Source organism: Chinchilla lanigera, unplaced genomic scaffold (assembly GCF_000276665.1).
Source record: "Chinchilla lanigera isolate Chin_1 unplaced genomic scaffold, ChiLan1.0 scaffold00038, whole genome shotgun sequence".
Taxonomy (NCBI): Eukaryota; Metazoa; Chordata; class Mammalia; order Rodentia; family Chinchillidae; genus Chinchilla; species Chinchilla lanigera.
Window position 1 is genome coordinate 7,887,385 of NW_004955439.1, and position 25,183 is coordinate 7,912,567.

Sequence of the window (25,183 nt, forward strand, 5' to 3'; positions counted from 1 at the left end):
CACTTACATTTTTCATTTTACTATTTACTTTGACCACATCAAGTCCTTTTCAGTGAACAATTGTGGATTTCCTGCCATAAACTAGACACTCTGTGGAATTTGTATTAATAAAAATATAACCATTGCTCAGAATCTCTAGGCGTTTCCAGCAGATGTGTGTCTTTACTTTTGAATGGGTAGTTCATTATTCTGTTATCAGGTCTAAGAAGATAAATTTGTCATGTAGTAGCCTCTTGACATTTAAAAGAAAGTCTAAATTTAATACTCTTTGATATATTTGCTGCTGAAGTGAGCACAATTTTATTCTTTGGGTTTAAACTCAATCACTTTAATAGAGTTATGTTTATATTAATCATTTTGATTAATTACATAAATAAACATCAGAAGAAAATGGATGATATTCCCTTTAAAATGTTTAGCAGACTTCAGTGTATAGGAAAACTCCCTGTTTCAGTATCTCCAAAGGCCTTTTTTTGGGAAAGACTAATTAATCTGGTGAAAATAATGGGCTACTCTATAAATGCTACATGGCACATGACATCAGCGATATATAAATTCTAAACCATTCATTTCTCAAGCCTGCAGCATCCCTTACCATGCCTGTATTTTGTGGTTGCCATGAACATCACAGGCAGACCAATGGCAGAAGACAGGATCCAGTTGCAGACATTGACAATTTTGGCATTTCGAGGAGTACGGAAATCCAGGGCCTTGACGGGGTGGCAGACTGCAATATAACGATCCACACTCATGGTGCAGAGGGTGAATATGCTGGTGAACATGTTGTAGTAATCTATGGAGATCACAATCTTGCAAAGGATGGTTCCGAATGGCCAAGTTCCCATTAGGTAATTTACACTCTGAAAGGGCAGAGTGCTGGTAACCAAGGCATCTGCCAGAGCAAGATTGAAAATGTAGATATTGGTGGCAGTCTTCATTTTGGTGTATCTGTGGATGGAGGAAGAGCACAGAGTGTCAGCAAAGGCACTGACCTGAAATAAAAGTAAGCTTTCAATAAGAAAATTCTGTAAATCAATGGGAAAATTGAGATTAGGTATAGAATTCTTTTAAAGTACTAGCTTGGCTATTTACAACCATGGGCCTATTGGTTAAATACAAAATATCTCTACTGATCATTTTTCTCACATGTAAAATTCTGATTTACAGAGGATATTCTTTTTGTTTTAAGAGTCTCATGTGACAGGTATACTTAACACCAAGAGCTTCCCATCAAGTGGTAGAGGAAGAGAGGGAATAATAATTCTAAATATATAAGAAAATATTTTAGGCACTATAATTTTAAGTAGGTAAGAGAACATTTTAGGGACTCCATGCACATATAGTCAAAATTATTGAACACTATAATAATTCAAGATTATATATCTGTATATGCATACACACACACACACAAACACATACAAATGCATAGGCCATGATGTGGACCTGGATGAAGCATGTAACAGAACATAGGCAAAGGGTATATGATGAATGGGATTGAAGATATCTTAGAAATGCACAGGCTGAAGCTTAAACTTAAAGAGTAAATCAGAATATGAGATGGGCAGTAGATAGGAGGAGCAAGTCATTCTAGGCAGAGAGAGAATAATGAGAATGCCAACAAAGGGACAAAGTTGAATGGCATGCTCTGTGTTGTTTGGCACTGCTGAAGTGTAAAATTTTATCAGAACGGCAGTAGGTCTGAAATGGTAAGAATATGGAGACCAGACCATGAAGGAATGTGTACGCCAGGATAAGAAGATTAGACTTTGTTTAGTAGATGATAGAAAAACTAAATTGGTTTGTTTTGTTTCATTTTAATAGCTTTGTGAGATGCAGTTGACATACATAAGTGAGACACAAAAAGTATACAATTTGATAAGTTTTGACATATGTATACACCTGTGAAACCACCATAATCAAGATTGGAGATTGGCAAACTATAGTCTATAGACTCACGGGGTACTGCACATTTTTGTATAATGCTCATTGGAACGCAACCACACGTGTATACTATTAGAAGTCTTTGTTATGGTGGTGGTGGTTGCATTTTTTTTCCAGTGTTGGGGATTGACCTCAGTGCCTCACACATCCTAGATAGGCAAACACCCTACAATGGAGCTATCACATCATTTTATCTATAGCTATCTTGATGCTACAATGGCAGGTTTGACTAGTTGCAAGGGTAATCATATATCCTACAAAGTGTGTATTTGCTGTCTTGTCTTTGCAGAAAAGCAAATGCTCACCCTATCAAATTCATTACTTAATTATCCATCACCTGCAAAACTTTCTTCACGCAACTTTTTAATCTTTTCTTCTTGCCCCTCCCTTCCTCAAACTTCATCTTACACTGTTTCCTACACAATAATTGATCCCGGTGTGCTTTCTGTAATTGTAGATCTGTTTACATTTTCTAGAATTTTATTCAAAAAGTGAATCATTCCATATGTGCCAGTTTTTTGGTCTAGCTTTTCTCACTAAGAGTAATTATTTTGGTGTTTATAGATGCTGCTGTATACATTAATAATTCATTCTTCTGATTTCCAAGAAGTACTCCATTGTATGGTTGCACCATGGCTTCTTTCTCCAGTCATCTATTAAGGCGGCTGAGCTGCATACAGTTTTTGCTGTTACACATTAACTAGCATGGAAACTTATATAGGTATATGCTTTTGCTCCTCCTAAGTATCTAAGAGTGTTGCCTTTATAAGCCTCAGAAAGTGTAACTACCACCTGAGAAACATAAGTAGCTCCATTTATAATAAGAAATATATCTGATGGTGGAATGTATCTTGAAAATATTGAATATTTCTCTTTTTTTCTTTTTACATTTAGCATGTATTTACCCTAACTGACTACTAGTACCTCAGCACTCTGGGGAACCAGTCACTTCCCATTTTTCAGTGTAGTACTCGGCAAAGGGCTCTATCACATGTTCAGGTGGTGAAGCTGTTCAGTGCTTGCAGCCAGAGGAAATGGTAAGGATAATCTTATTTTTTAACTAAGCATGAGAGGAATTCTTCAGAGAAGGATGCCTGAACCCTGCCTAGTATCTCTTGGCTTCCTCTGGCCATGTGACCTCTCCCTCACATGCACTGCATTACAATGGCATCTTCATCATGTGATGCAGTGAGAAGCTCCCACCAGAGCAGGTGCCATTCTGTTTAGAATTTAAGCCTCCAACATTGAGGGCTAAGTAAATCTCTTTGTTATACAATACCAGCCTCAGTTATTTTGTGATAGTAATGGAAAGCAGGTAACACTAAAGTCAGTGAAATGTTTTTCAAAGGGGATATCTGGAGAAAGTGTATATTAGTTTTCCCTTGGGCCCCAAACTTGAGAAGACATATGATGTGTAGTTGTTGAAAAAGGCTCTGTGAAATGGACTCAATGTAGAGCATAAGGATTTGAAAAAGCAACAGAGACACCATACTTGAAACCTGGTCTGCCTTGGATTTTTTACTTACATGGTACAATAAGATCAGTTTATTTTAGAAATTAAAACTGACAAAACAACAATGAAGACAAAATCAAAACAACACAAAAACAACAAAAATGATACATGACCTCAAGACAAAACGATAGAAATTTATAATGGTTGCTACATTACATACTGTTATCTTCAGTGAAGTTGCTCAGTCCATTAGACATAAGAATGTAAGATTGATCAAACAGTCAAAGACAGAAACAAGTAAAAAAAAAATAAAAATAATTAAAAAAACCCAAAACATTGGAGATCGTCTCAAGATCATTTTAAACTTTAGCTTCTGCTTACTATATTTCTGTCAGACAAGGTTAAGAATCCAACTCATTCAATCAAGATGGCTGAGAGAAATCATATTGTAGACCCATTCATTTAGGACCCTAATTTGGTGGTCTGCGAAAGTTTTTTTTCATATACATTCAAGAAACTGAAATTATAATAGGAGGATTTCATGAAACTCCTTAGGGCAAACCATTTGAAATGTTTTCTTGAACTCTAAACTTCTCATATGTGATTTAGTCTGCAATAGTTACAGAAGTTGTGTTGCTGACAGAAAGTATCCCCACTTTTAGATGTGGGACTTTTTAAGGAGTTGTTTTAGAGGGCTTACTTCCTTAAAGGATTTTAGTGGGAAAAGGTACAGAAAGCTATTTAACTCTAGGAGATGAATCAATGTAATTTCAATCTTAGTATATATACTGCTGAAGCAAGAACAAAATTTCAATAAAGACTATAACCAGGAAAAACCTAAAAAGAAATATCCTCCAAAGTATAAAAACAAACAAAACAAAAAGTGAAAGTGTGACCTCAGACTTTTAATACATGTGATCTTGAAGTTCAAAAAGTTTAAATATTCTTGATGCTTTTTATACGCCGAAACTTCTTCCTTAAAGCAGAAAAATAACTTGGAGTAGATATGCTGCTGACCTGTGGTATCTAAAGCCGTGCTTGAATGCATTAGTCACATCCTATCTAGAAGACCTTAAATTTCACACCTTATATTTAATAGAGTGCTCTATGTTAAATATTCAGGTTCTTTGAGGTCAGTATTCTGACTCATCATACTTCCATCCTTCACTTCAGGCTTATCTAAGCTCTAAATATTTACAGTGTAGGTTTATTTCAATTTTTAAAAAGTCATTTCCTCTCTAGGAATGAGATGTTTGTAAAACAAAATTAAATTATGGTCTATCATAAAAGAAAAAGTCAGGCAAGTCTTAATTTAGCCATCCCACAAAGCATTTGTACTTCTAATTATTACATTGTATTTGTTTTATATAATTTTATCTATCAATTTAAAATAAATTACTAAAAATAGAATATCTGTAGGATCTAGTTCCATGATCATCTCATAGAAACAATGCTGGTTAGTTTTCCTTAAGTTATCCACCAAGACTTTCTCCCAAGATAGCTGGCAGTCTGATCCCAAGTGCTCATGCTTTGAATCACAGCAACATATAAAAGGTTTCAGCAATTTTCTAAATACATGAAAGAGAATTTTACAGGCTTCAGGCTGTGGAAATTCCAGTTGCCTTCAGTTATATGCAAAGGCTTTAATCTGAAGAGATGGTCTGGTCAGAAAAGGAGTAATGTTATTCCGCAGATGCAAGATTTCTCTCTGTTCTGTTCTGTGGTGGTATACTTGCCACCCAGGAAAGCTGAATATGATCAGGCACACTGAAAGCCACACGTGGGAATATAGAAGCAGGAGCTGGCAGTGAGCCAAGCCAGTGAGCTGAGAGTCATCTCTGCTCCTTAGTTTTCTAGAGTGGATTTGAGTAGAACTTCTGGATATTAAAACACAATCGTTTTCCATCTTTGACCATATCGCATGCTACTGGGCCTTGTTTGTTTATAGTGGCTAAGTAGGTAAAATGAACTGGCTGGGATATGTGTCATGTCTTCAGAGAATCTCATCTAGATTTTCAGGGCCTTTTTGATATTAGTTGTACCTAATGTACCCTCTGAACTGGGTCTTCTCTTCTAAGAAAAGGCCCCAGCTATGGTTTTCATTCTATCTATCCCATTGGAATTTTCACAATAGATGTATCTTTTAATTTGCTCTAGATGATTGAATAGCTTTATTGTTCTATGAATCCAAAGGAATTACCATGCAGTGCTTTACAAAGTTGTGTTCTTCTTAATGTCTTCAATAGTTGATAGATCCTAATGGTTTTCTGGGGAGACAAGGTACTATGTTGGGCAAGAGGCATCATGAAAATTATTTTGTTGGTCGCTCAGCATTTCTTTTGTATATATACCTTTTGCTTGTAAATGTCCATTTTTGTTGTTACAAATTAATATTCCCATCTATTTTCAGACCTATTCTTCAGGCCATTTTCCCAGCTATTGCTTCTTTCCAAAAATTTGCTGATTTTGGCAAAGTTGAGCTAAATGAAGCCATATTGAGTAATGAACATGTGTGGGCCCAGTGGGCTGTGAAAACTGTTTTACTTTTGAGCTGATCCTTTGAATTGTGATGACCTATCTCAGTTCAGAAATGAAACTGACTAACAGAGTGCAAAAGAGGGAAGAATATGTTTTAGAATCCAGTTTGCTGATTTATACCACATCATTCACTTTGTTACTCAACTTACTTTTATTAATCGTTTGTAATAGAAACAATAGGGGTGCCCAGAGGATTGTGTCTTCTTCTTGGGCTTATGCTGTCATTTCAAATTTTTACCAAATTGAGTGAAGAAGGAAGATGTGTATTTAATTCAGTGAGGATTAACTAAGCCCCTTGTTCATGTTCAGCACCGTGGTTGGAAAGGTTATTTGCCATGACTTTTATGTCCGCTTACCCTCACACAGAAATTCATATTTCTAATAGAGAAAAACTCCTTAAACTATCACATTTTAATTTTCACAATTAATTGGGTAAATCAAATGAAAGAGAGGTAATTGTCCCATTTTTCATATTATTAATAGGTTAAAAAAGTATTCAAATCAGCATCTGCCTAGATTTCTTCTTTATTTCATGCTGGTATTGTGGGGGTGGAGAGAGAGAGAAAGGAGTAAAGAGAAAGAGAGATTCTAAAAATAACAAAAACTAAAAGGAAATTAATGATCACTCTCATTTTTATTAACTTAGAGATCATATATTAGTTTGTTATTTTCTGTTATACTTTTCACTCTCTTAGTGAAGGAGGGAGCAGGAAATCTCCTACTTTGTTGTAAAATGTTCTAAAACATTTAATTTCATCAATATTTGTATCAAAATGATGCCATGTGATCACTGACATTTCTAAGGAGCTGTTGGTCGCAAAAAGTGAGAGTAGTGACCTCAGACATTTGAGCCCTGTGGAAAAAGAGTGATGAATGTTGGTTAGATTGCTTCAAAAGAAAAGACAGAAGCTTCCAAAAATTTAACAGGCGTTGCCTTCCAGAGGTCAACTAACTATCGTCATTCTGTCACCAGAACAGGGTCAACACCAGAGACTTTCTGGTTGGGTGCTATTCTGCCTTTATCCACATCCTCTTGATCTTTTTGTCTCTCTTTATATTCTCTAGTTTCTTTGTCCTTGTGTCCTATATTGCCAATTAATGTTAAAAGTACATTTTAGGCAGAGCAAGGGAAAGTTTTGCTTTCTTAGAGCAATGCTGAACTTTATACATAGTGGGTATTAAAATCATATTTTTATTTTTGCCCTTGGTGCTAGGAACAACTAAAATGAAAGTTTATCCTCTGAATAGGTGTGTAGAATCTAATGGCTTATATTTTCGTTGTCCTACCTCTTCTGCTAATGTCATCATTTTATTCTCTTGGTCTTTACTGCCTATTCTATTTGTTCCTCTTATTTCATTATGTACTTTTGCAAGGCTCTTCAAATCCTCTTTCTGGACTTGGAAACTCAGCACAGGGCTGGGAGAGCACACAGGAAAGGAAGTGAGAGGAGACTCTTCATTATACCCAAAAGACCTTGCTTGATTGTTTTTGGATTTCACTTCTTTGGAAATGCTTTTTCCCTGCCTTATTTAATTTCTGAAATTTTATATCAGGGCATAAATTGCGTTTGCCCAATCAGAAGTTTATATGAAAAAGCACATTTTGACTCTTTAATTTCTATACTCTGTGATAATATTTATGTATGCAGAAAAACTACTATGTTATTTCTCTGATGTACATAAGCAGTTATAATTGGGTGAAATGTTCTTACTTGTCACTTCAGGATTTTGCTTGTAAATATATGATATTTATTCTTTTTTAAAATTTAGTTTATTGGTACAACTTAGGTATACATAAATATCATGTGCATCGTAGGGAATTTTTACCTGTACATGATATATTTTGATTCTTCTTTTTCCCCAATGCTCTCCTTTCCCTTCAACTCCTCTTTCTCTAATACATTTATTCTTTGGAGCCAAATAACTTTAAAAAATCAGAGCATCCATTTTAGGAGCTAGCATTTTTGGTTTCATGGAAAACAATGCTTTGCATCTCTCATAAACACCCATGTTTTTTTTTTTTTTCTGAAATAGCTTTAAAATTTAGGACCTAGAATAGGAAGTATCTTACATTTTAGGATCTGAGAGTGTTAGACATAAAAAACCAAGTATATATTACCATTAACTTCAAATACGATACACCATTAGATATTTTTTAATGTTGAAGAAACAATAGAGAATTTTGAAATATGATAAACAATGCCACCAATGTTAATATCTTTGTGGAAAAATATCAAGATCAGTATTAGAAAACTTTTTGGGGAAGTTTTTAAATCTCAAGTATATGCTCTAGACTGTCAATTTTATATAGTGTAGCCTGTGGGTAAAATTGTTTTCTTTTGAATTTAATAATACAAGTATCACGTTCCATATACACAATTGGTGGTGGCTGGACGAATGTCACTTTTTGTAATGAACACATTTTGCTCAGTCAATATAAGTAAGATATGAACAGTAACATAAATGGAAAGTTAAAAGAAAAGAAACTAGAGGGAAATTATTGATTCAGCTTAAAATCCAGAGAAAGATTAACACCAGAAAATCTTTGTTAAATGAAACTGAATAATAGAATAAAGGTATAGATTACTTTTTTTGTTGTAAAATAAAAAAAATGCTTAGGGAGTCAGTAACTTTTGGAAGTAAAAGCGAAGAGGGAATATTCCCTTTTGCCTTATCAATTTGTCAAATTTTAAATTACTAGTAGCAGCAGCAGCAACAACAAACAACAACCAACTTCAGGCATAGAAAATCATGGAATGAGAAAAAGAAATATCCAAAAAACACATTTAAGACCACATTTTCTAACCCCTTTTCCTTCATGGCGAATAGCTGAAGGCACAGAGAGCTACATATATTTGTGAATTTCTTTCCTTTCCTTTCTCTTGTTTCCATCTAAAATTGAAAAAAGCTTTTATACTGTGAAGTTGGTGTATTTTGGGGAATATTTCCTGACAACATAAAGCAGTTTGTCTCAGCACAACTGGGCCCACTCTAGAGCTAAATCAAGGTAAATGTGCAAAGTAGTTTTACCTTCTTTACAAAGATGGCTATGCCGAAAGTCTCCTGGAAATTTTGAGACAATTTCTGTTTTTAAAGCATGACATAGTGGAAGAACAGTGAAGGAAAAAGTATGTATAGCAAAGAGAAAGTCTAGTGGCTAGATTTGCTAACTATCACAGAGACAGAGTAACACAAGTACAGGGCTGTGTCTATAGACTTTAGTAGAATAGACATCACTGATGTCTTTAAGATGTTCCGTGGACTGGTAGAGCTGGGTAACAAAGAGATAGTAGGTAAAGAGTAAATGGGAACTGAATACCTGGAGACAGAAGCTGTTGAAACCCTTGAGGTATTTGGCATGAAGAGAGACAGACAGGAACATGATTTCAAGAAAGTTTTTTCTAATGCATGATTTGATATACAAGAGAAAGTTTTATGCTACTGAATAACGTTGCAATAATGGAAACTTGATGAAGCAGAGATAATTGAGTATAGAACTGAATGAGGGTTTGTCCTTGAGAAAATGAACAGATAGGATTTAAAGTACATGTGCTGTGACTCCTTGGTCATTGCTGATAGTCACTGGCAACAAGGCTAAAAATATGAGTACAAATACAGAAAAGGTTTGGAGATTTCTTGAACACATTTTACCAGCTTATATTTTTTCATTGGCTGCTGTCTCTTGACCTCATTTTCTACCTTATAATCTCCATTGCTTTTTCTTTCATTTTTTTCCTTAGGAAAACTTTTAGGAAAAAATCTCTATTCACTGTCTTGCATTCTATTGGGGAATAATTGATCTTAAAGTAATTAAGGAGGCTAGAGGTTGCTCTTACTCATAAAATGTGAAGTCAGAAGAAAGGAAGTTCTGCCACTCAATCTCGATTGTCAGCTTGAAGGGCTAGGAGATTAGTAAAGCACACTTCTCTGTGTCCTCCTCTCATGATGTGTCTACCTTAGAGTTAACCAATAATGGACTGAAACACCTACAACTATGAGCCAAAACAAACATTTTTTTCCTTTAAATTGCATATTTCCAACATTTTGTCTCAGCAACAGCAAGCTGATAATATGCTGGATAAATCAAAACCCTGAAAGACTTTCTATGACTGAGAATAGACAATATAAATCTCAGGCAACCTCAATAGTATACCTTTGTGGGATGGATTTCCACAGCAGGAGCAACCCATACTTCACGCTCATGTATTGTCCAGTCTGCAAACTGTACGGAAGCAAGTGCATCTATTACAAAATTGGTGCAATAATTGGGAGAGAGATCCTAGATATTTCTGGAAAACCAGCAAGTCTCTGGAGGATTAGAAGGCAGTTGAAATCTGATTATGAGCCACTAGCATACTATGTATTCCTTAAGTCCATCTCACTCTCTGTTCTTCAAAATTCTATGGGTGAGTTGGAAAACAGAATGAGGGAAAAGCAAACAATATATTAATAAGCTGGAAAACTGAAGTAAAGGGGATATAAATGGGGTATATGGAGAAATACATAATGTACCAGAAGGATAGACACCAAAAAGCTTGCTCTTGTCTATTAATTGTGCAACATTATTATTATACAGATTATACATTATGTGTTTTTTTTTTTTAAATGGGCATATACCATGTTGTGTTGCCACTCTTATATTAGGCCTTATTCCTCTTGTTCTCTTATAGCTAGAGGAGAAGAAGGGATGAAATATAATAGTAGAAATGTTGAGTTACAGTGCAAAGGAAAAAGCCCTTGACAGGTTCCAGGGAGCTAACTTAATTGCTAACAGTCAGGGGTACTACCTCGTGGAACACAATGCCATAGGATAGCCACAATAGATGCGGATTCTGCATGACAATGACACAACAAGACCAAAACAGGTTTGACTGGTATGTATGGCTATAAGAGAGATAAAACAAAAATCTCCTGCAACAGCACCACATGTCTCCCTCTCTTGATTAATGTCATGTGACTGCTCCTTCTTAGTCAATGTCAGCTCCAGTCCTGCCCATTTAAATATGTCTCCTAAATAAAAAAAAGTTATCAATTCATCAAGTTACCCTTGTTTTGGGACAGTAGCCTCACAGACACTCCTTTGCGTCCTTGAATTGTCTTCCAGATCACTAAATATAACCTAAAAATCCCTGAGATGGTCTCATTCCCTTGCCACAGCAAGGTCAGTAAGCCAGGTTAAAAAAATTGACAATAGGTATTTTGCTAATGGGTTTTGGATGGTGAGCACCAATAGTAAGATGTACTTGCAGACAACAATGAAGAGGAGGTTATATGAGGTAATATGATGTTCACCAGGACTGCACAATTAGCAAATACAGGGAAGTGTTAGGAAGTTCCAGTATGTTCACAGATGGCTACAGGCTGTGTAGGGGCATGGTAGCTGTTGCAGATGCCCACTGGCACTTTCAGATGCATTCCTGCCTTGTGTTTATGCAAAGCATGAAAGCCCATTCCAAGTGGGCCTGGGGGATTATGGAATCTAGTATCACATACCGTCTCACCCTTTTTTCAGAGCTGCTCCCATTTTTCAGAGCCTATGACTGTGTAGTGTGACTTCAGCTAGATCTTCATCATACTCTAAGTTAACTCTTGCCCTACAATGCACTCCACCCTTCAAATATGAATGCAACAAGCTTTAGAAGACATCAGAGTGAAGACCAATTTGCTCCATTATAATCAACTCATTTGTTTGTATTGTGGTCTGGATGAAGAATGACTCCCAAAATCTCATGTACTCAGAGGTGGAACTTTTTAAAGGTGAATAGATGATGGAGGGGGCTGTAGCTGATGTGCTGTTAGGAGGTGGGGGCGTATCTCTCTTCACAGCTGCTCCCTTCTTTCTCTGCTTCTGGGATCCCAGGATGTGAGCAACTCCTCCCCCCAGACTGTTTCATCATTTTTTTTCTGTGTTGAATCCAGTTGACCATGGACTAACACTTTGGAAACTGTGAGCCAAAATACACTTCTGTAAGCTGTGCATGTTGGGTGTTATCTGTTGGTGATGAGAAAGTGATGAAAATGTGTGGTGTAGGGACTGCATCTAAGGATATTTTCTATTTTAAAATCACTACTTAACATTCCCTTAATTAAAATAATACGTGTTATGAGGTTTAAGAGCAAAGAATTACCTTTAATGGTAGCAGTCTTCCTAGAGATTCCCAGTTCATAGCCAATGCATACACTATCTTAAGAGTAAGGTCAACTCTACTCAAGTGTTGTGAACCCACAGACCCTTGAGTAATAAAACTACCTTGACTTTGTCAATTACTTCTAGTTTGTCTTATGAATGAAGTCATAAATAAAACACTCCACTATAGTCTAGTGGGAAGGACACTGAGTTTGAAATTAGAATATACAGGTCTGAGTCTGTGACTTTAACCTAATTCCTGAGCTTTAATTTCCAGAATGGGAAAGAGGTCATTATGTTACCACTAAAAATTACCACTAAAACAAATTGCGTAATACAGAGGATAGATTCTAATTTTGAGATTATAATCATAGCCAACATTTACTAACTGCTTATGTTTTACTAGGCATTGCTCTAAGGGACTTACTTGGATAATATAGCTTCATTTTCATAGCAAACTTACTAAAAAGCTTGATCAGTAATACTAGTGGCAAGGAATCTAAGCAGATGGCTCAGTATCACAAAGAATCTGTCTCTCCCATCTACATAGCAATTGCACTGTAAATATTTTAGAACATCGGAGTATATTGAAGGTATAAAAGCTTTAGAAGATTTGAACAGTTAATGACAGTTAATTTTGTTCCATTTCAACTCCTGGTAGCAGCTTCCCAATTTCCACTCCTAATCTGGTGGTAGGCAATGCATGAGGTGCTGGACCAGCTTGAATGTAGTTTGTGAGAGCAGGGTAGGTCATACCTGCTTCACAAATGTCATGATGAATTCTGCTCCTGTTTTAGAGGTGCAGAAAAAGAGGGAAGCAGCTGCACTGCCCTCCAGTGTTACATATTCCTTTCACAGGTGAAGGAACTTTCAGGCATTCTAAGGCCAGAAGCACTCTCAGAACCTTACTCATTTTAATTTTTTACTTCCCTTTTTGGAGATTAGGAAACTCACAAGCAATTGCACATACAAAGAAAATAAGACAGTCACTACACACACCCAGGCAAAAGCACCAACTCAGAAAAGCCTGAAAAGACCTTAAGTTTAAATTTATGGACAATCCTGGGCACAGAGACAATCTTTAAAACAAAACCCAAACAAAATGAAATGAAATGAAATGAACATAATAAAACAAACCTCAAAGAAAGGGAAGAATCTAATTTCCAGAGTTACCATATTACTGCGTCCAAGCCAGATTTATTTTAAACAAAATGATCATGAGACACACAAAAGAGCAGGAAAGTATGTCCTAAAGAAAAACAATCCAATAGAACTTGTTAACCAGAGAAACCAGAGCTACTAGAAAAATGGGAAAGAATTGTCTTAAAGTTATTCAAAGCACTAAAGGAATACGTCGTGAAATTCATGAAAACAATGTATGAACAAAACAGGAATATCAATTCAGAAATAGAATATCTAACTCTGAGCTAAGCTACAACACTTATACACTAAAATTTTATTAATATAAAACAGTATTATTGAAACTGTTTGATTGATTTGCAACTCCATAATTTGTTTTCTGTATAATTTGAGAAAGTAATGTGTTAAACTTATTATCACAAATAAGTAGAAATTCTTGAATAGATCTACAACTGAGAAATTAAATCTGTAAGGAAAAAATTCCAGTGGATAAAAAGCCTGAAATTGATACAATCACTGGCAAATTGTACCATCTAAAGAAGACTTAACATCCACACTTTACACAGATTTCTAAGATGGTGAAAAGAAAAGACTCACTCTGTGATGTCCTGACACCAAAGCCAGGCAAAGATACTGTAAGAAAGAAAAATTATCCAGGCAGTTCTTTATGAAAATTGATACAAAGGTCCTCAGTGATATATGATAAAAATGAATTCTCTAGCATATCATGATCAAGAGGGATTTATTTCTGGAATTCAAAAGTAGTTCAATATGTGAAAATTGATCATCAAAACACACCATTTTAATAGAATAAAACGGAAAAGTGATAATCTCATTGAGTGCAGAAAATGCTCTTGGCAAAATTCAACATACTTTCATTATAAAAACACCACTACAGTGAGAATAGAAGGAAGCTACTTCAAAATATAAAAGCTCTGTTTGAAAAACCCACAGTAAACATCACACTCAATGCTGAAGTGATGAAAATCTTCTCCTAAAATCAGGAGTAAAACAAGGATATCTACTTTTCCCATTTTTATTCAATATAATATGGAAATTACTAGCTGGATGAAATAGGTAGAATGAAAATATTTAATGTATCCAGTGGAAATAAAGAAATACAATGATATGATATGATATGATATGATACAATCATATGATATGATTACTTGCATATGATAAGATGTAATTGCGTTTTCATAAGTCATCAAAAAATTATTAAGATAACTAAAAATCCCTCGGGGTGTGGAGAAACTATTGGACAGGATTTCAATTGATTAATAAAGAAACAACTGCCTGGATAATTATCCAGTTCATTAATCGGAAGCCCCAATAATGCTAAGGAAAGTAAATCAGGCACAGAAGTGTAAACATACATAGTTTCTCTAATGTGAGAAACACAAAATAAAGATAATTTAAAGAGGAAAATAAAAAAGATAGGATAGCTGTGTTAAGTGGGACCTCTAATCCCAGTTTTGTGAGAAATCTCCACACTGACTTTCACAGTGCTTTCCAGAATTAAAAACATCATAGCACAGTGATATATGTGCACTCATGTTTATAGCAGCATAATTTGTTGTTGCTAAACCTTGGAAACAACCCAGATGCCTATCAACAGAGGAACGGATAAAAAGATTCAGTATTTTTATCCAGTGGAGTATTACTCAGCTATAAAGAAACATAATCTCGAGGCTCTTATAGGTAAATGGATGCAACTAGAGACCATACGCATAAGTGAAATAAATCAGACCCACATGTGTAAACATTGTATTTTCTCCCTAGTGTAAGAACCTGAAAGAGTAAACAAAACCCAAATGGTACAATAGACACTATGAAAGGGAAAGAAATTGCTTGAAGGTAAGGAACAACTGGGATGAGGGAAAGCAGAAAAAGAAAGAAGGAAGAGAAAAAATATATATGTATACAGATAGTTCGGATAATTGTACTGCTGATGTCTATTGGCTTATTGAAAAGAACAGTTAATGCTTAAATTTTTGACCAATTTTGTGTGCTTATATCTGTAATCTGAACAACTAATTTGAAGACAACAATATGCAATATAGCAATCATTGGTGAATTCTTATCATCTTATTTAGTGAAGCTCTGTATAGCTTCTAATTTTTTTTTGTTTTCATTTTTTATTCTGTTTAATGGTTTGATCAATCTTGCATTCTTACATCTGGTAATCTGAGCAACTTCGTTGAAGATAACAATATGCAATAGAACAATCACTGTTAATTCCTATCATCTTGTTTTGAAACGCTATCTTTTTTTATCAGTTTTGTGTTCTTTTGTTTTTGTCTATGTTGTTGTTATTTAGTTATTGTTTTTCTATTCTCTCTAAAATGTAAAAATTTGCAAAAAAAGATGTGGTAGGAGACCGGGAGGAAGACTTGGGGAAATGAGAAGTGCATCTGTGGATGGGGGAGACTGGAGATGGGAAGTGTGATCTGGGAATGGGGGATGGGACAGGAATGAGGGTGGGGGAAGGGAGGTAAAGGGGTTTGCATGGGATATTTGTACGTATAGTTCTGTATATGTGTATGGAACAACTTTCCACAATGAATGTATTACTTTTACATCACAAACATCTACTAGCAAAAATTGCTAAAATAGTAAATTTTATGTTGTGTATATTTCATTACAATAAAAACAAATCAGACTGAAAAAATACCAATAGTAGACCAGAATTTAAATTTATAAATATTTGTTATAATGTTTGCACCCTTTATTGCTACATTGCTCTGTTGCAATTCATGAACCATGAAACTTAGATCATTAATAAGTCAATTGATTTTATGAAGTATATTAAAGTTTGCAAATGCTTTTATGTTTGTGCAAATTGACATTCACAAAAACCATAGTAGTAGCTAAGACAACTATGATTACTCTCCCTATTGTAAAGAAAAGAGAACTGAGATTTAGAATGATTGCCAAGGAGGAAAACTGTTTAACATTATACATTTGAAATACTTGGCTATATTTTGCTATGTAGACAAAATATAGAGATAATTAGGATTTACTTTATTTGCGGTTTGTGTGTGTGCGTGTGTGCAGGCATGTTTGTGTGCAGGTGTGTGTGCACGCATGTGTGTGTTCATAAGCATGCAAGCTGTAGTGTTATAACCATGTGCAATATTTAATAATAGCAAAACATGGTGCAAAGAATCATGTATTTTGTATCAGAATATGCAATCAAAGGAGCTGAATTGAACTAAAAATGTTGCAATTTCTGCTAAGTTTTGCAAAGGGAGACTTAATTAAGAGCCATAAAGACTTAACTTAAAAGTTTGTTGGTCAAAACTGTTGAGAAGTCCATGCTAATTCCTTCTAGTATACCATAGTACCTGCTGATCTAAATATTTTGGCATTTGCTTAATGTCTGCAATGGCAGCTTTCCATAATCTTTGAGGACCAATTGAAAGAAAAGTAAAGGTAATACAATTAGTTTCCACACATCTTGATTTATATAAAATTATGTACCTATAATGACTGCTTTCCATCCAAAATTTATGCAATTCTTTATGACTTAACTATCATGCTGACCTGGGATTTTTTCTAGGAAACACAAAGCAGCTTGTTGAGATATTTTTCTAAGTACTTTCAGGCACAGAGATTTTTTTTTAGGAAGTATTTTCCTTCCCCTGTGGCGGATTGAATAGCATTTGTTAGGAGAAAATGTGATTCATGAATAAAGTAGTAATTTGGCAAAGCAAATCTCATTAGAATTTAAAGGCAGAAATTTTAGTCTTACAGCGCAAGAAGTGTTATTAAATCAATACAGAGCTCTCTTCCAACTTACAATGGACTCATTTGGCACTAACAATGCTTTTATTACAAATAAAAGTATGTAACCATATTTTAAATAGGAAAAGTACAAAAATGACTGATTTATACCTTACTAAAAAAGCCTCAAATGCAATGTTTTACTGTCTTTTAGGATGATCTTCTATTTTTGAAATCCCTCTTCAGTTTCATAATATTAATTACGTTTTTTCATTACATTCATTTTGGAAAGTATGCAGGATACTGAACTATGTAAAAACTAAAATATAAATCACTATTACCATGTAAAAAAACCCCTTAGAGCAGTTTGATATATTTTATATACTCAATACATGATTAGTAATACATATTATAATTTCTCCTAGTTAATACTAAAAACATTCATTGGACTTTGTGTATAAAATAAAATATCTTAAGAACTGTAGGTAAGGTACAAATTTTAATAAATTCTATAGTTTCATAATTACTCTTGTTCACCATAAAATCTTAACCTCAACACTGAGTCAGCAAACATTCGCATAACATTTTTTTCAATTTTATTTTGGGTAGGCACTGTTTCTCAAGTGAGATACATCTCTCCTGCCTTACAGGAACTTTCAGTCTATTGAAGAACTATAAAAATTTTATTTGAGGATGGCATGTAAAATATTGTAGCAAAGTTGAAGGAGTATTGGACGGTGAAATAGTGTTGATACTGCATATTGTTGTTTTCAGATCAGTCGTTCTGATTACCAGATTCAAGCATTCAAAATTGGGCAAGAAAAAAGAAAATTTTAAGCACTGACTGTTCCTTTCAATAAATCACAGACATCTATCCCAGCTATACTTGTATGTACCTATAAATTTTGTTTTTCATTTTAAAAGAAAAAAAAAACCAAAAATAAGAAAAACAAAAACTTAAACACAACAGCATAGAGAAAAATAAAAATGATACAGAATTTCAAAACAAGGTGATAGAATATTAACAATGATTTTTATATTACATAATGCTATCTTCAAAATGGCTGCACATATACTCTGGTTTATCTTCAGATTGTATAAATCTTTCAACTTTTACAAAATGGCTGCACATATAACCAGGTATAGACATGTAAGATTGATCAAACAATTACACATTAACAGTTCCTTTCAACAAAGCAACAGATATTAGTAGTACAATTATCTCTGCTATACTGTGTATTAATTCCTATCATTTTGTTTTGAGGACATGTATCATTTTTGTTGTTTTTGTGTTGTTTTTATTTTGTCTTCATTGTTATTTTGTTAGTTTTTTTAATCTTTGAAATAAAAATATTTTAAAAAGTAAAGAAAAAGTATTGAAACTACAATTATGTAGCAGGAATTTTGTCCTTATTAAACATTAATTTCATTGGATGGAAAATAACTACAAAAACATTGAGTTTTCTTTTCAGGGCCACCTGCTTGGCTTACTCTGCTGAGCATAAATTTAGGGCTAATTCCAAAGAAACCTATGTTTTGACATTTTCCAGAAAAAAAAAAAAAAAACGTAAATCTGTTTTTTTCCAATTAGCTTGTCATTATCTGGTTTCACAAACAAATATCAACCTCTGTTAAATATATTTAAATTCACAACTTTTGCTACCCATTTTACAGATAATGAGATTCTAGTAAGTTTTACAGCTAGTGTATTTTCTACTCTGTGAAGTAGAACTTCATTTTCTTGTCCTAAACTTTGCATATCAAAATGTGTATGAAGGGAGATGGGGCGTAGTGGAAGCTAGAAGTTTCTTTAGTCACCTAGTGTAATTTCTTGTGTGATCCATCTGTCAGATGCACCTGGATTCCTTAGGCACATGTCATCATGTGATTTCATTCTCTGGGGCAAAATCCTACTTTATTCTCCACAAGGCCATTATTTTTCAAGTGTAAAATTCCTAACTCAGGACTGATTCCTCAATGTGTGTCAGTTTCAGTCTGTCGTATTGATGCAATAATGCTGAATTCCATTTACTGAAAGTCTTTTCAGATACCACATTATCTCCAATCTGCTTCTAAAGCATAGAATGTGGAATTAGCTAGAATGGTCTATGGGAAATATTGGTCTGGTAGTTGAAGAGGCTATGTTATCATACTCTTTGCAAGTGACCATTTCAGGAGAAGAGTTATGGGTATGAATCACCAATGAAAAGGGAGGATTTCTAGTACTGTTGGTATTTGCTTACTTTATTTAGTTTCCCTGGAGTACCAGGCCTGATTACTTCCACTTGGCAGTAATTCTAGCTAACTTGCACTCAGCCTGTCTACCCGGTGTTTTGCTCAGTGAAGAAGACAAGGAAATGGAGAAGAATGTCTTTTTAAAAATATTATTAGGTGGATACTCTAGGGAAATCCCTGAGTAAAGTTATTTCTCTCTTTCTAAACTGATTCTTCTTAGATTTTTGCAGATTTAATTTTCTTTCTGACTCACTTCTTATCATCACTATTCTTTTTTAAAGCCCTTCCTTCAAAGAATGAAAACATCATACTACAGCGACATATGTGCACCCATGTTTATAGCAACACAATTTAGAATAGCTAAATCTTGGAAATAACCCAAATGCCCATCAGCTGAGGAATGGATAAAAAAGATGTGGTATTTTTATATAACAGAATATTACTCAGTTACAAAAAAGATAAACTCGAGCTTCATTTATAGGCACATAGATGCAATTAGATACCATAATCAGGAGTGAAATAAATTGGATCCACATGTGTAAACGTCACATTGTTTCTTTAGTGTAAGATCCTGAAAGAGTAAATTAAACCCAAAAGGTACACTAGATACTGTGCAAGGGAAATAAATTGCTCAAAGGGAAGGAAAAACTGGGATGAGGGAAAGAGGAAAAGGAAAAAAAGAAAGAAGGAAGGCAAATTTATAGATAAGTGGGATAATTATACTGCGGATGTCTATTGGTTTATTGAAAGGAATAGTTAAGGCTTAATTTTTTTGACAATTTTACATGCTTATATCTGGTAATCTGAAAAACTAATTTGAAGACAACAATATGCAATATAACAACCACTGGTGAATTCCTACCATTTTGTTTAATGAAGCTCTGTATCATTTCTAGTGTTTTCTTTTTTTCTTTTTCATTCTCTTTAATGGTTTGATCAATCTTGCATTCTCACATCTGGTAATCTGAGCAACTTTGTTGAAGACAATAATATATAATATAACAACCACTGTTAATTCCTATCATTTTGTTCTGAAATCCTGTATCATTTTATTGCTTTTTTGTTGTTCTGTTTTTGCCTATGTTGCTGTTATTTTATTGTTTTTTATCCTCTTTAAAATAAAAAAAGGAAAAAAAATAAAACCCTTCTTCCATTGAGATTCCATGAGACAATGAAATGGGAGAAGAAATAGGTAGGGAGTTCACAGGCTCAGACTCTCCTTTCAAACTGAATGTGAAAAATAACCCTGAAGGAGTCTTTTCTCCCCAATTAAGCAATAACAATCTGTTTTATAAAATTTTACTGTTGAGAATTCCAGGTTTATTTCAGCCATTATCTCAAGAGGAACAGAGAGCTAAGCATTATTATCTTTACAAACCAGAAATATGTGACTGCCTCAGCTACTGAAATACAAAAGGTTGAAATAAATGTAATGTCCATGCAACATTATAAACAATACAATGTACTGAAATAATTCAATTCCTGTAGGTGGCATGACCATTTGTTAATCTGCTGGGTTCTAGATACAAGCATGAAAGGAAAAAAAAAGACAGGCTTTGTTCTTAAGGAGCTTACAGTCTTCAAACTGGAAATTCCCTATTTCTAAAAATACACAAGATCATTGATATAAATGAAAATATGAAACTGTCAGGGTGCTTGGCTGAATAATAGACCCAGAACTCCACGCCAGAGCTATAGCTCTCAGCATTGATCTTGGCACAGGGCCTGTCTCCTGATGGCTTTATTACTATAGATTATTTTCACCCACAGGTCACAGCAAAAAAACAGCGTTGGTGGGGAGAGAGTATGAGAGGATGCTTGAATTACAAGTGAACTTTTGGGATCATAAGTTCTACAAATAATGGATTATATCTGTCTTGACAAAAAAGGCAGGCTGTAGCTGAGGCCTAGATCTAGTTAAACACCCAAGAAAAAAGGTCAGTTTTAAATGTCACAGCCTGATATGAAGAAAAACCTCCAGATTGAGACTTTAATGGAGACTGATTTTCATTTCTGTGAAGCAGAGTCTATTAACAAAGGAAAAGTCATGAGTGGGTTGCCTGTTAGGAAACACTCTGGAAAATGAGATATAGAAGATAAGGATTAGAAGATATAGAAATCCACATAAGATTTAGAAGCAGTTATCCAGGTGAGCCCACCATAGTTGCTCTAAAAATGCCTCCTTGATGCAATTGAATATAGTAGGTTTCAGTATTTATATATATCTATATCTGTGTCTTTGACTAAAATATTAGTTCTGTCATTACTAGCTAGACAGAATTGTGATTGTTTCTTAAATTTTCTTAATCCCATTTTACCCATCTACAAACACTGGAAAATATTAGTACTTTCCTTAAATTGTTGGTGTAAGGAAGAAAACTTTTAAAACTAGTTTTATGAGCATTGTTGGTACAGGGTGTGACATATAGTAACTTCCAATAAATGTTAGCGATGATGATGATGTTAATAATGAGTTTTAAATTTACTAAGACAGACAGTAATTCCTGAAGACAAATTACTAGGAAGCTATTTGTTCTGTTTTACTCATGTCTGAATTTAGAACATGGGCCCAGATTAACAGTTAATATTTACAAAGCATTATTTTCTTTTCGATTGCATATGGTTGCTATGTGTTGTCATGTGTGTTAAAGATAACAAATGCATCCTAACCTCTGATTGTTCTGACAACACAGCTGTTTTCAAAAGACTTCTTTGACTCATAATCTTTCAAAAAATATTTTGAGCTTTTGAATTCCATGTTTTCATTTATTTTAGTTGGAATGTTAATAAACATTTTGCTTCATAGATCAATGTTCCTTCAAAGAGCTGTGTGAACAAAACATGGTGGTTACACCAAAGCATGCTTTTCCAAATCATTGTATTAGTGTTCTAATATTTTTTTGATAAAGCAGAAGACATGTATATGTATATCAAATATATTTTAAAGTTACTTAAAAACATGAGTATGTAGAGGGAGTGTTAGTTTTTTCATTCAGATACTATTTGGGAATTCTTGCTGATAAAATAATAATCTTATGGAAACAATCATTGGTGTATTTTATGCTCTTTGAATATCCTTTGTTACACTGACTTATGTACAATGCCTTGTGTAAATATGGTATATTTATTTACATAGGTCATTCCTCCTTTGTTAAGAACACTAATCCTTTTTAAAAAGATATTATCAATTTCTCCCTTAACAGTTCTCAGCTTTGCAATTCTATAAAACTGGTAAAAAACATAAATTTCACATCTGACTTCCAGCTTGATCTTCCTTCTGCTGTGATCATGTGACATGCTGTTCATAAGTAGGCTGGTCATTATTTCAATGAGCTGACATATTAATGGATGTACAGGAATGATTCTTGCGTTTATTTTGAATGAATACCATGTACTCAAGACTCTATTATTTTATCAAAATATCCAACTTAATATTTTCATAATAGCTACTTTGAGAAAAATACTCATACATTGTGGTTGATAGTAATCTCTTTCATTCCTTTATGGAAACAAACCAAGCCCTTTTCTACTTATTTTTCACTGTTTTTTCTTGAACACAGAAGAAGTATCTTTAACAAAATTTGGGAAATATAACAAAGATTTAAGCCAAAAGTTATCCTATTGATAGATTTGATTATATGGGAAGATGAAGTACAGTAATTAATTACAATCAACACTGAGAACAGGTCCTTCCTGATAGTGTGGTTAAAAGAAGACAAGGCTCATTAGAGTCTTATTTTTGGCACCTGTTAACTGATGAAATAGTTTAACTGTCTCCACTAGGATGAACCTTTGGAAAGCACTGCAGCTGACCTACCTTTTGCTGTGTCTGGGGCTCATAAGAGAGTGGTCCATATAGTTAGTGCTCAGCAAATGTGGTCAGTGTGTTTGATCTTCTTTAACACTTGTGTGGCTAACAATTTTCTCCCTGAATATAGCCACAAAAATTTCTATGAGAATCAAATTATTCAACATAATCAAAAATTCAAAGACCCCTAAAGTTTGAAGGCAGTATCTTCAGTCCTTAGATATATGCTTTGTTATTTTGTAAAGAAGTTAATTAAGGTTCTTTTTGCCATCAGAAGGAAAGGCTGTTTTGAAGGATCTCAATTCGTGTTGCCTGTTTTTAATAAGATCACTTATTTTAGTGGTCTTTGGTCACCGTCATCATAAGAAACAAAGTCGTGTTTAGGGGGCTGGGGATTTAGCTCAGAGGCAAAGCGCCTGCCCGGAAAATGCAAGGTCGTGAGTTCAATTCCTGGTACCGGAAGAAAGAAAACAAACAGAAAAAGAAACAAACTCGTGTTTAACATCATTCAAGCCATGTGATTCTTTTTTCCAGAATTGAAAGGAGCTGAGTAAGTATGAAATTATGATGTTGGTAATAATTTCTCTTGTCTTCTTGGCAAGCACATTCAGGTTCTGATGTTCAGGTTGTGCTCTGGCAACATTGTTCAGCTCACATTTTTTCTTTCCCACAAAATGCTCAACCTCTCGCTGGCTGTTTCAGGGGGAAATGTTCGAAAAAAAAAGAAGGCCCTCTCTTCCGTTGAGCTCTTGCTTCCCACGGCTTCTGTATTTGGAAGAGTTTTAGTTCTCAGAGAGCACTGTAAACCTCAAGGGTATTATTCTCTGCTACACCCTGTGTGTGCTTTATTTATAGAGCTTATTGCCCTGATTTCGGAAGTTTATAGACATTACTTTGTAAATTTGGGAAAATTCCATTACGAAGGTGTTAGAGATGGACAGACACAGGGATTAACTGAGTCACCCCTAATGAATCCTTCATGAAGAAAGCCGTCTTTTGATCAATTTTATTTTGATTAGAAAATCAGATAACAAGGGTCTGAGCCAGTCTTCACTGCCACACTTTTTAAATTTCCAAATCTAGAGTTCAGAGGATGGCTTTGTAAGTGGATTTTTTTTTTTCTAACTAGAATAATACCGCTGGTGAATAGGAGTTTCATTCCACGCTGTCCGCTCTTAGATTTGGATTCTACCTAACACTCTTGACTGCAATACCAATTTAAAAGTGTAATTTTTTAGTACTGGGCAACTTAGTGGGACCCTGTCTCAAAATACAAAGTGAAAAAGTACTGTGGCTGTAGCTTAGTGTGAGGTCCTGGATCAATCCCCAGTACCAAGCTCGTGTGAACACGAACGCGCGCACACACACACACACACACACACACACACACACATACACACGGTGAAACAGTTAAGTTAAAAAAGCAGATACTTGGTCCAAAAAATAATTGGGTATCTTTCCTCCCTGGATTATCCAACAATATGAAAAGCACTAATGAGGCATCAAGTGAATTACAGTTGTTCATCCTTAGAGTTTCTCCATCTCCTCATGTTCACCAATGATCCAGGGCATTAGGAGAAGAGTTGGCAGGAAAGGGGGGAAATGACAAAAAACAGCGCTTTATCTTTGTAGAAACTGTGACCCTGAAAAGATAAAACTATTATAGGGGATGATAATCCTGACCTAGATGAGACAATGAACCTTGGTGAATGTTCGCACACTGATAGCAATGTGAATCAAACTGGGGGGAAGACAATTTGGGAGCAAATAACAAAATTCTTTCCTTTTATGCAACATTTCAGAACTGCCATAAATTTTTGCACAGATTATGTAATTTGGATCCATAGGACCCACATGAAAGAGATGCAAGCTGTGGACTCACACATTCTCAGAACACTGTATTTTATGCTAGTGTTCCTTTGTTCCCCCTGTACATGGTCTGAGAGCTAACAGTCAGGAATGACATTTTCTTTTTTTTATTACATAGAGAAAAAATAATAAAAGCACTGATACGAAATTTCAAAACATGATAGTAGGTGAGTAACAATGGTTAGTATGTTGCATATTGTCATCTTCAAAGTAGTTGCTCAGATTGTAAGATATAGACATGCAAAATTGATCAAATTATATAAGCAAAAGCCTTTCATTTCAGTGAACTGATAGAAATTAGTAGTATAGCTATCTAAACTACCATATATATATATATATATATATA

At 34.6% G+C, this 25,183-nt stretch overlaps 1 protein-coding gene across 3 annotated transcripts in view; it reads right to left on the reverse strand.

Annotated features, from left to right (window-relative positions):
• Window positions 1-25,183, reverse strand: part of Oprm1 (opioid receptor, mu 1) — a 53,255-nt gene that overhangs the window by 16,822 nt on the left and 11,250 nt on the right. For all 3 annotated transcript variants that reach the window (XM_005390563.2, XM_013517372.1, XM_005390562.2), the window contains exon 2: window positions 596-948. In XM_005390563.2, the coding sequence (XP_005390620.1) occupies window positions 596-948 (353 nt within the window). The remainder of the gene's footprint in view (window positions 1-595; window positions 949-25,183) is intronic.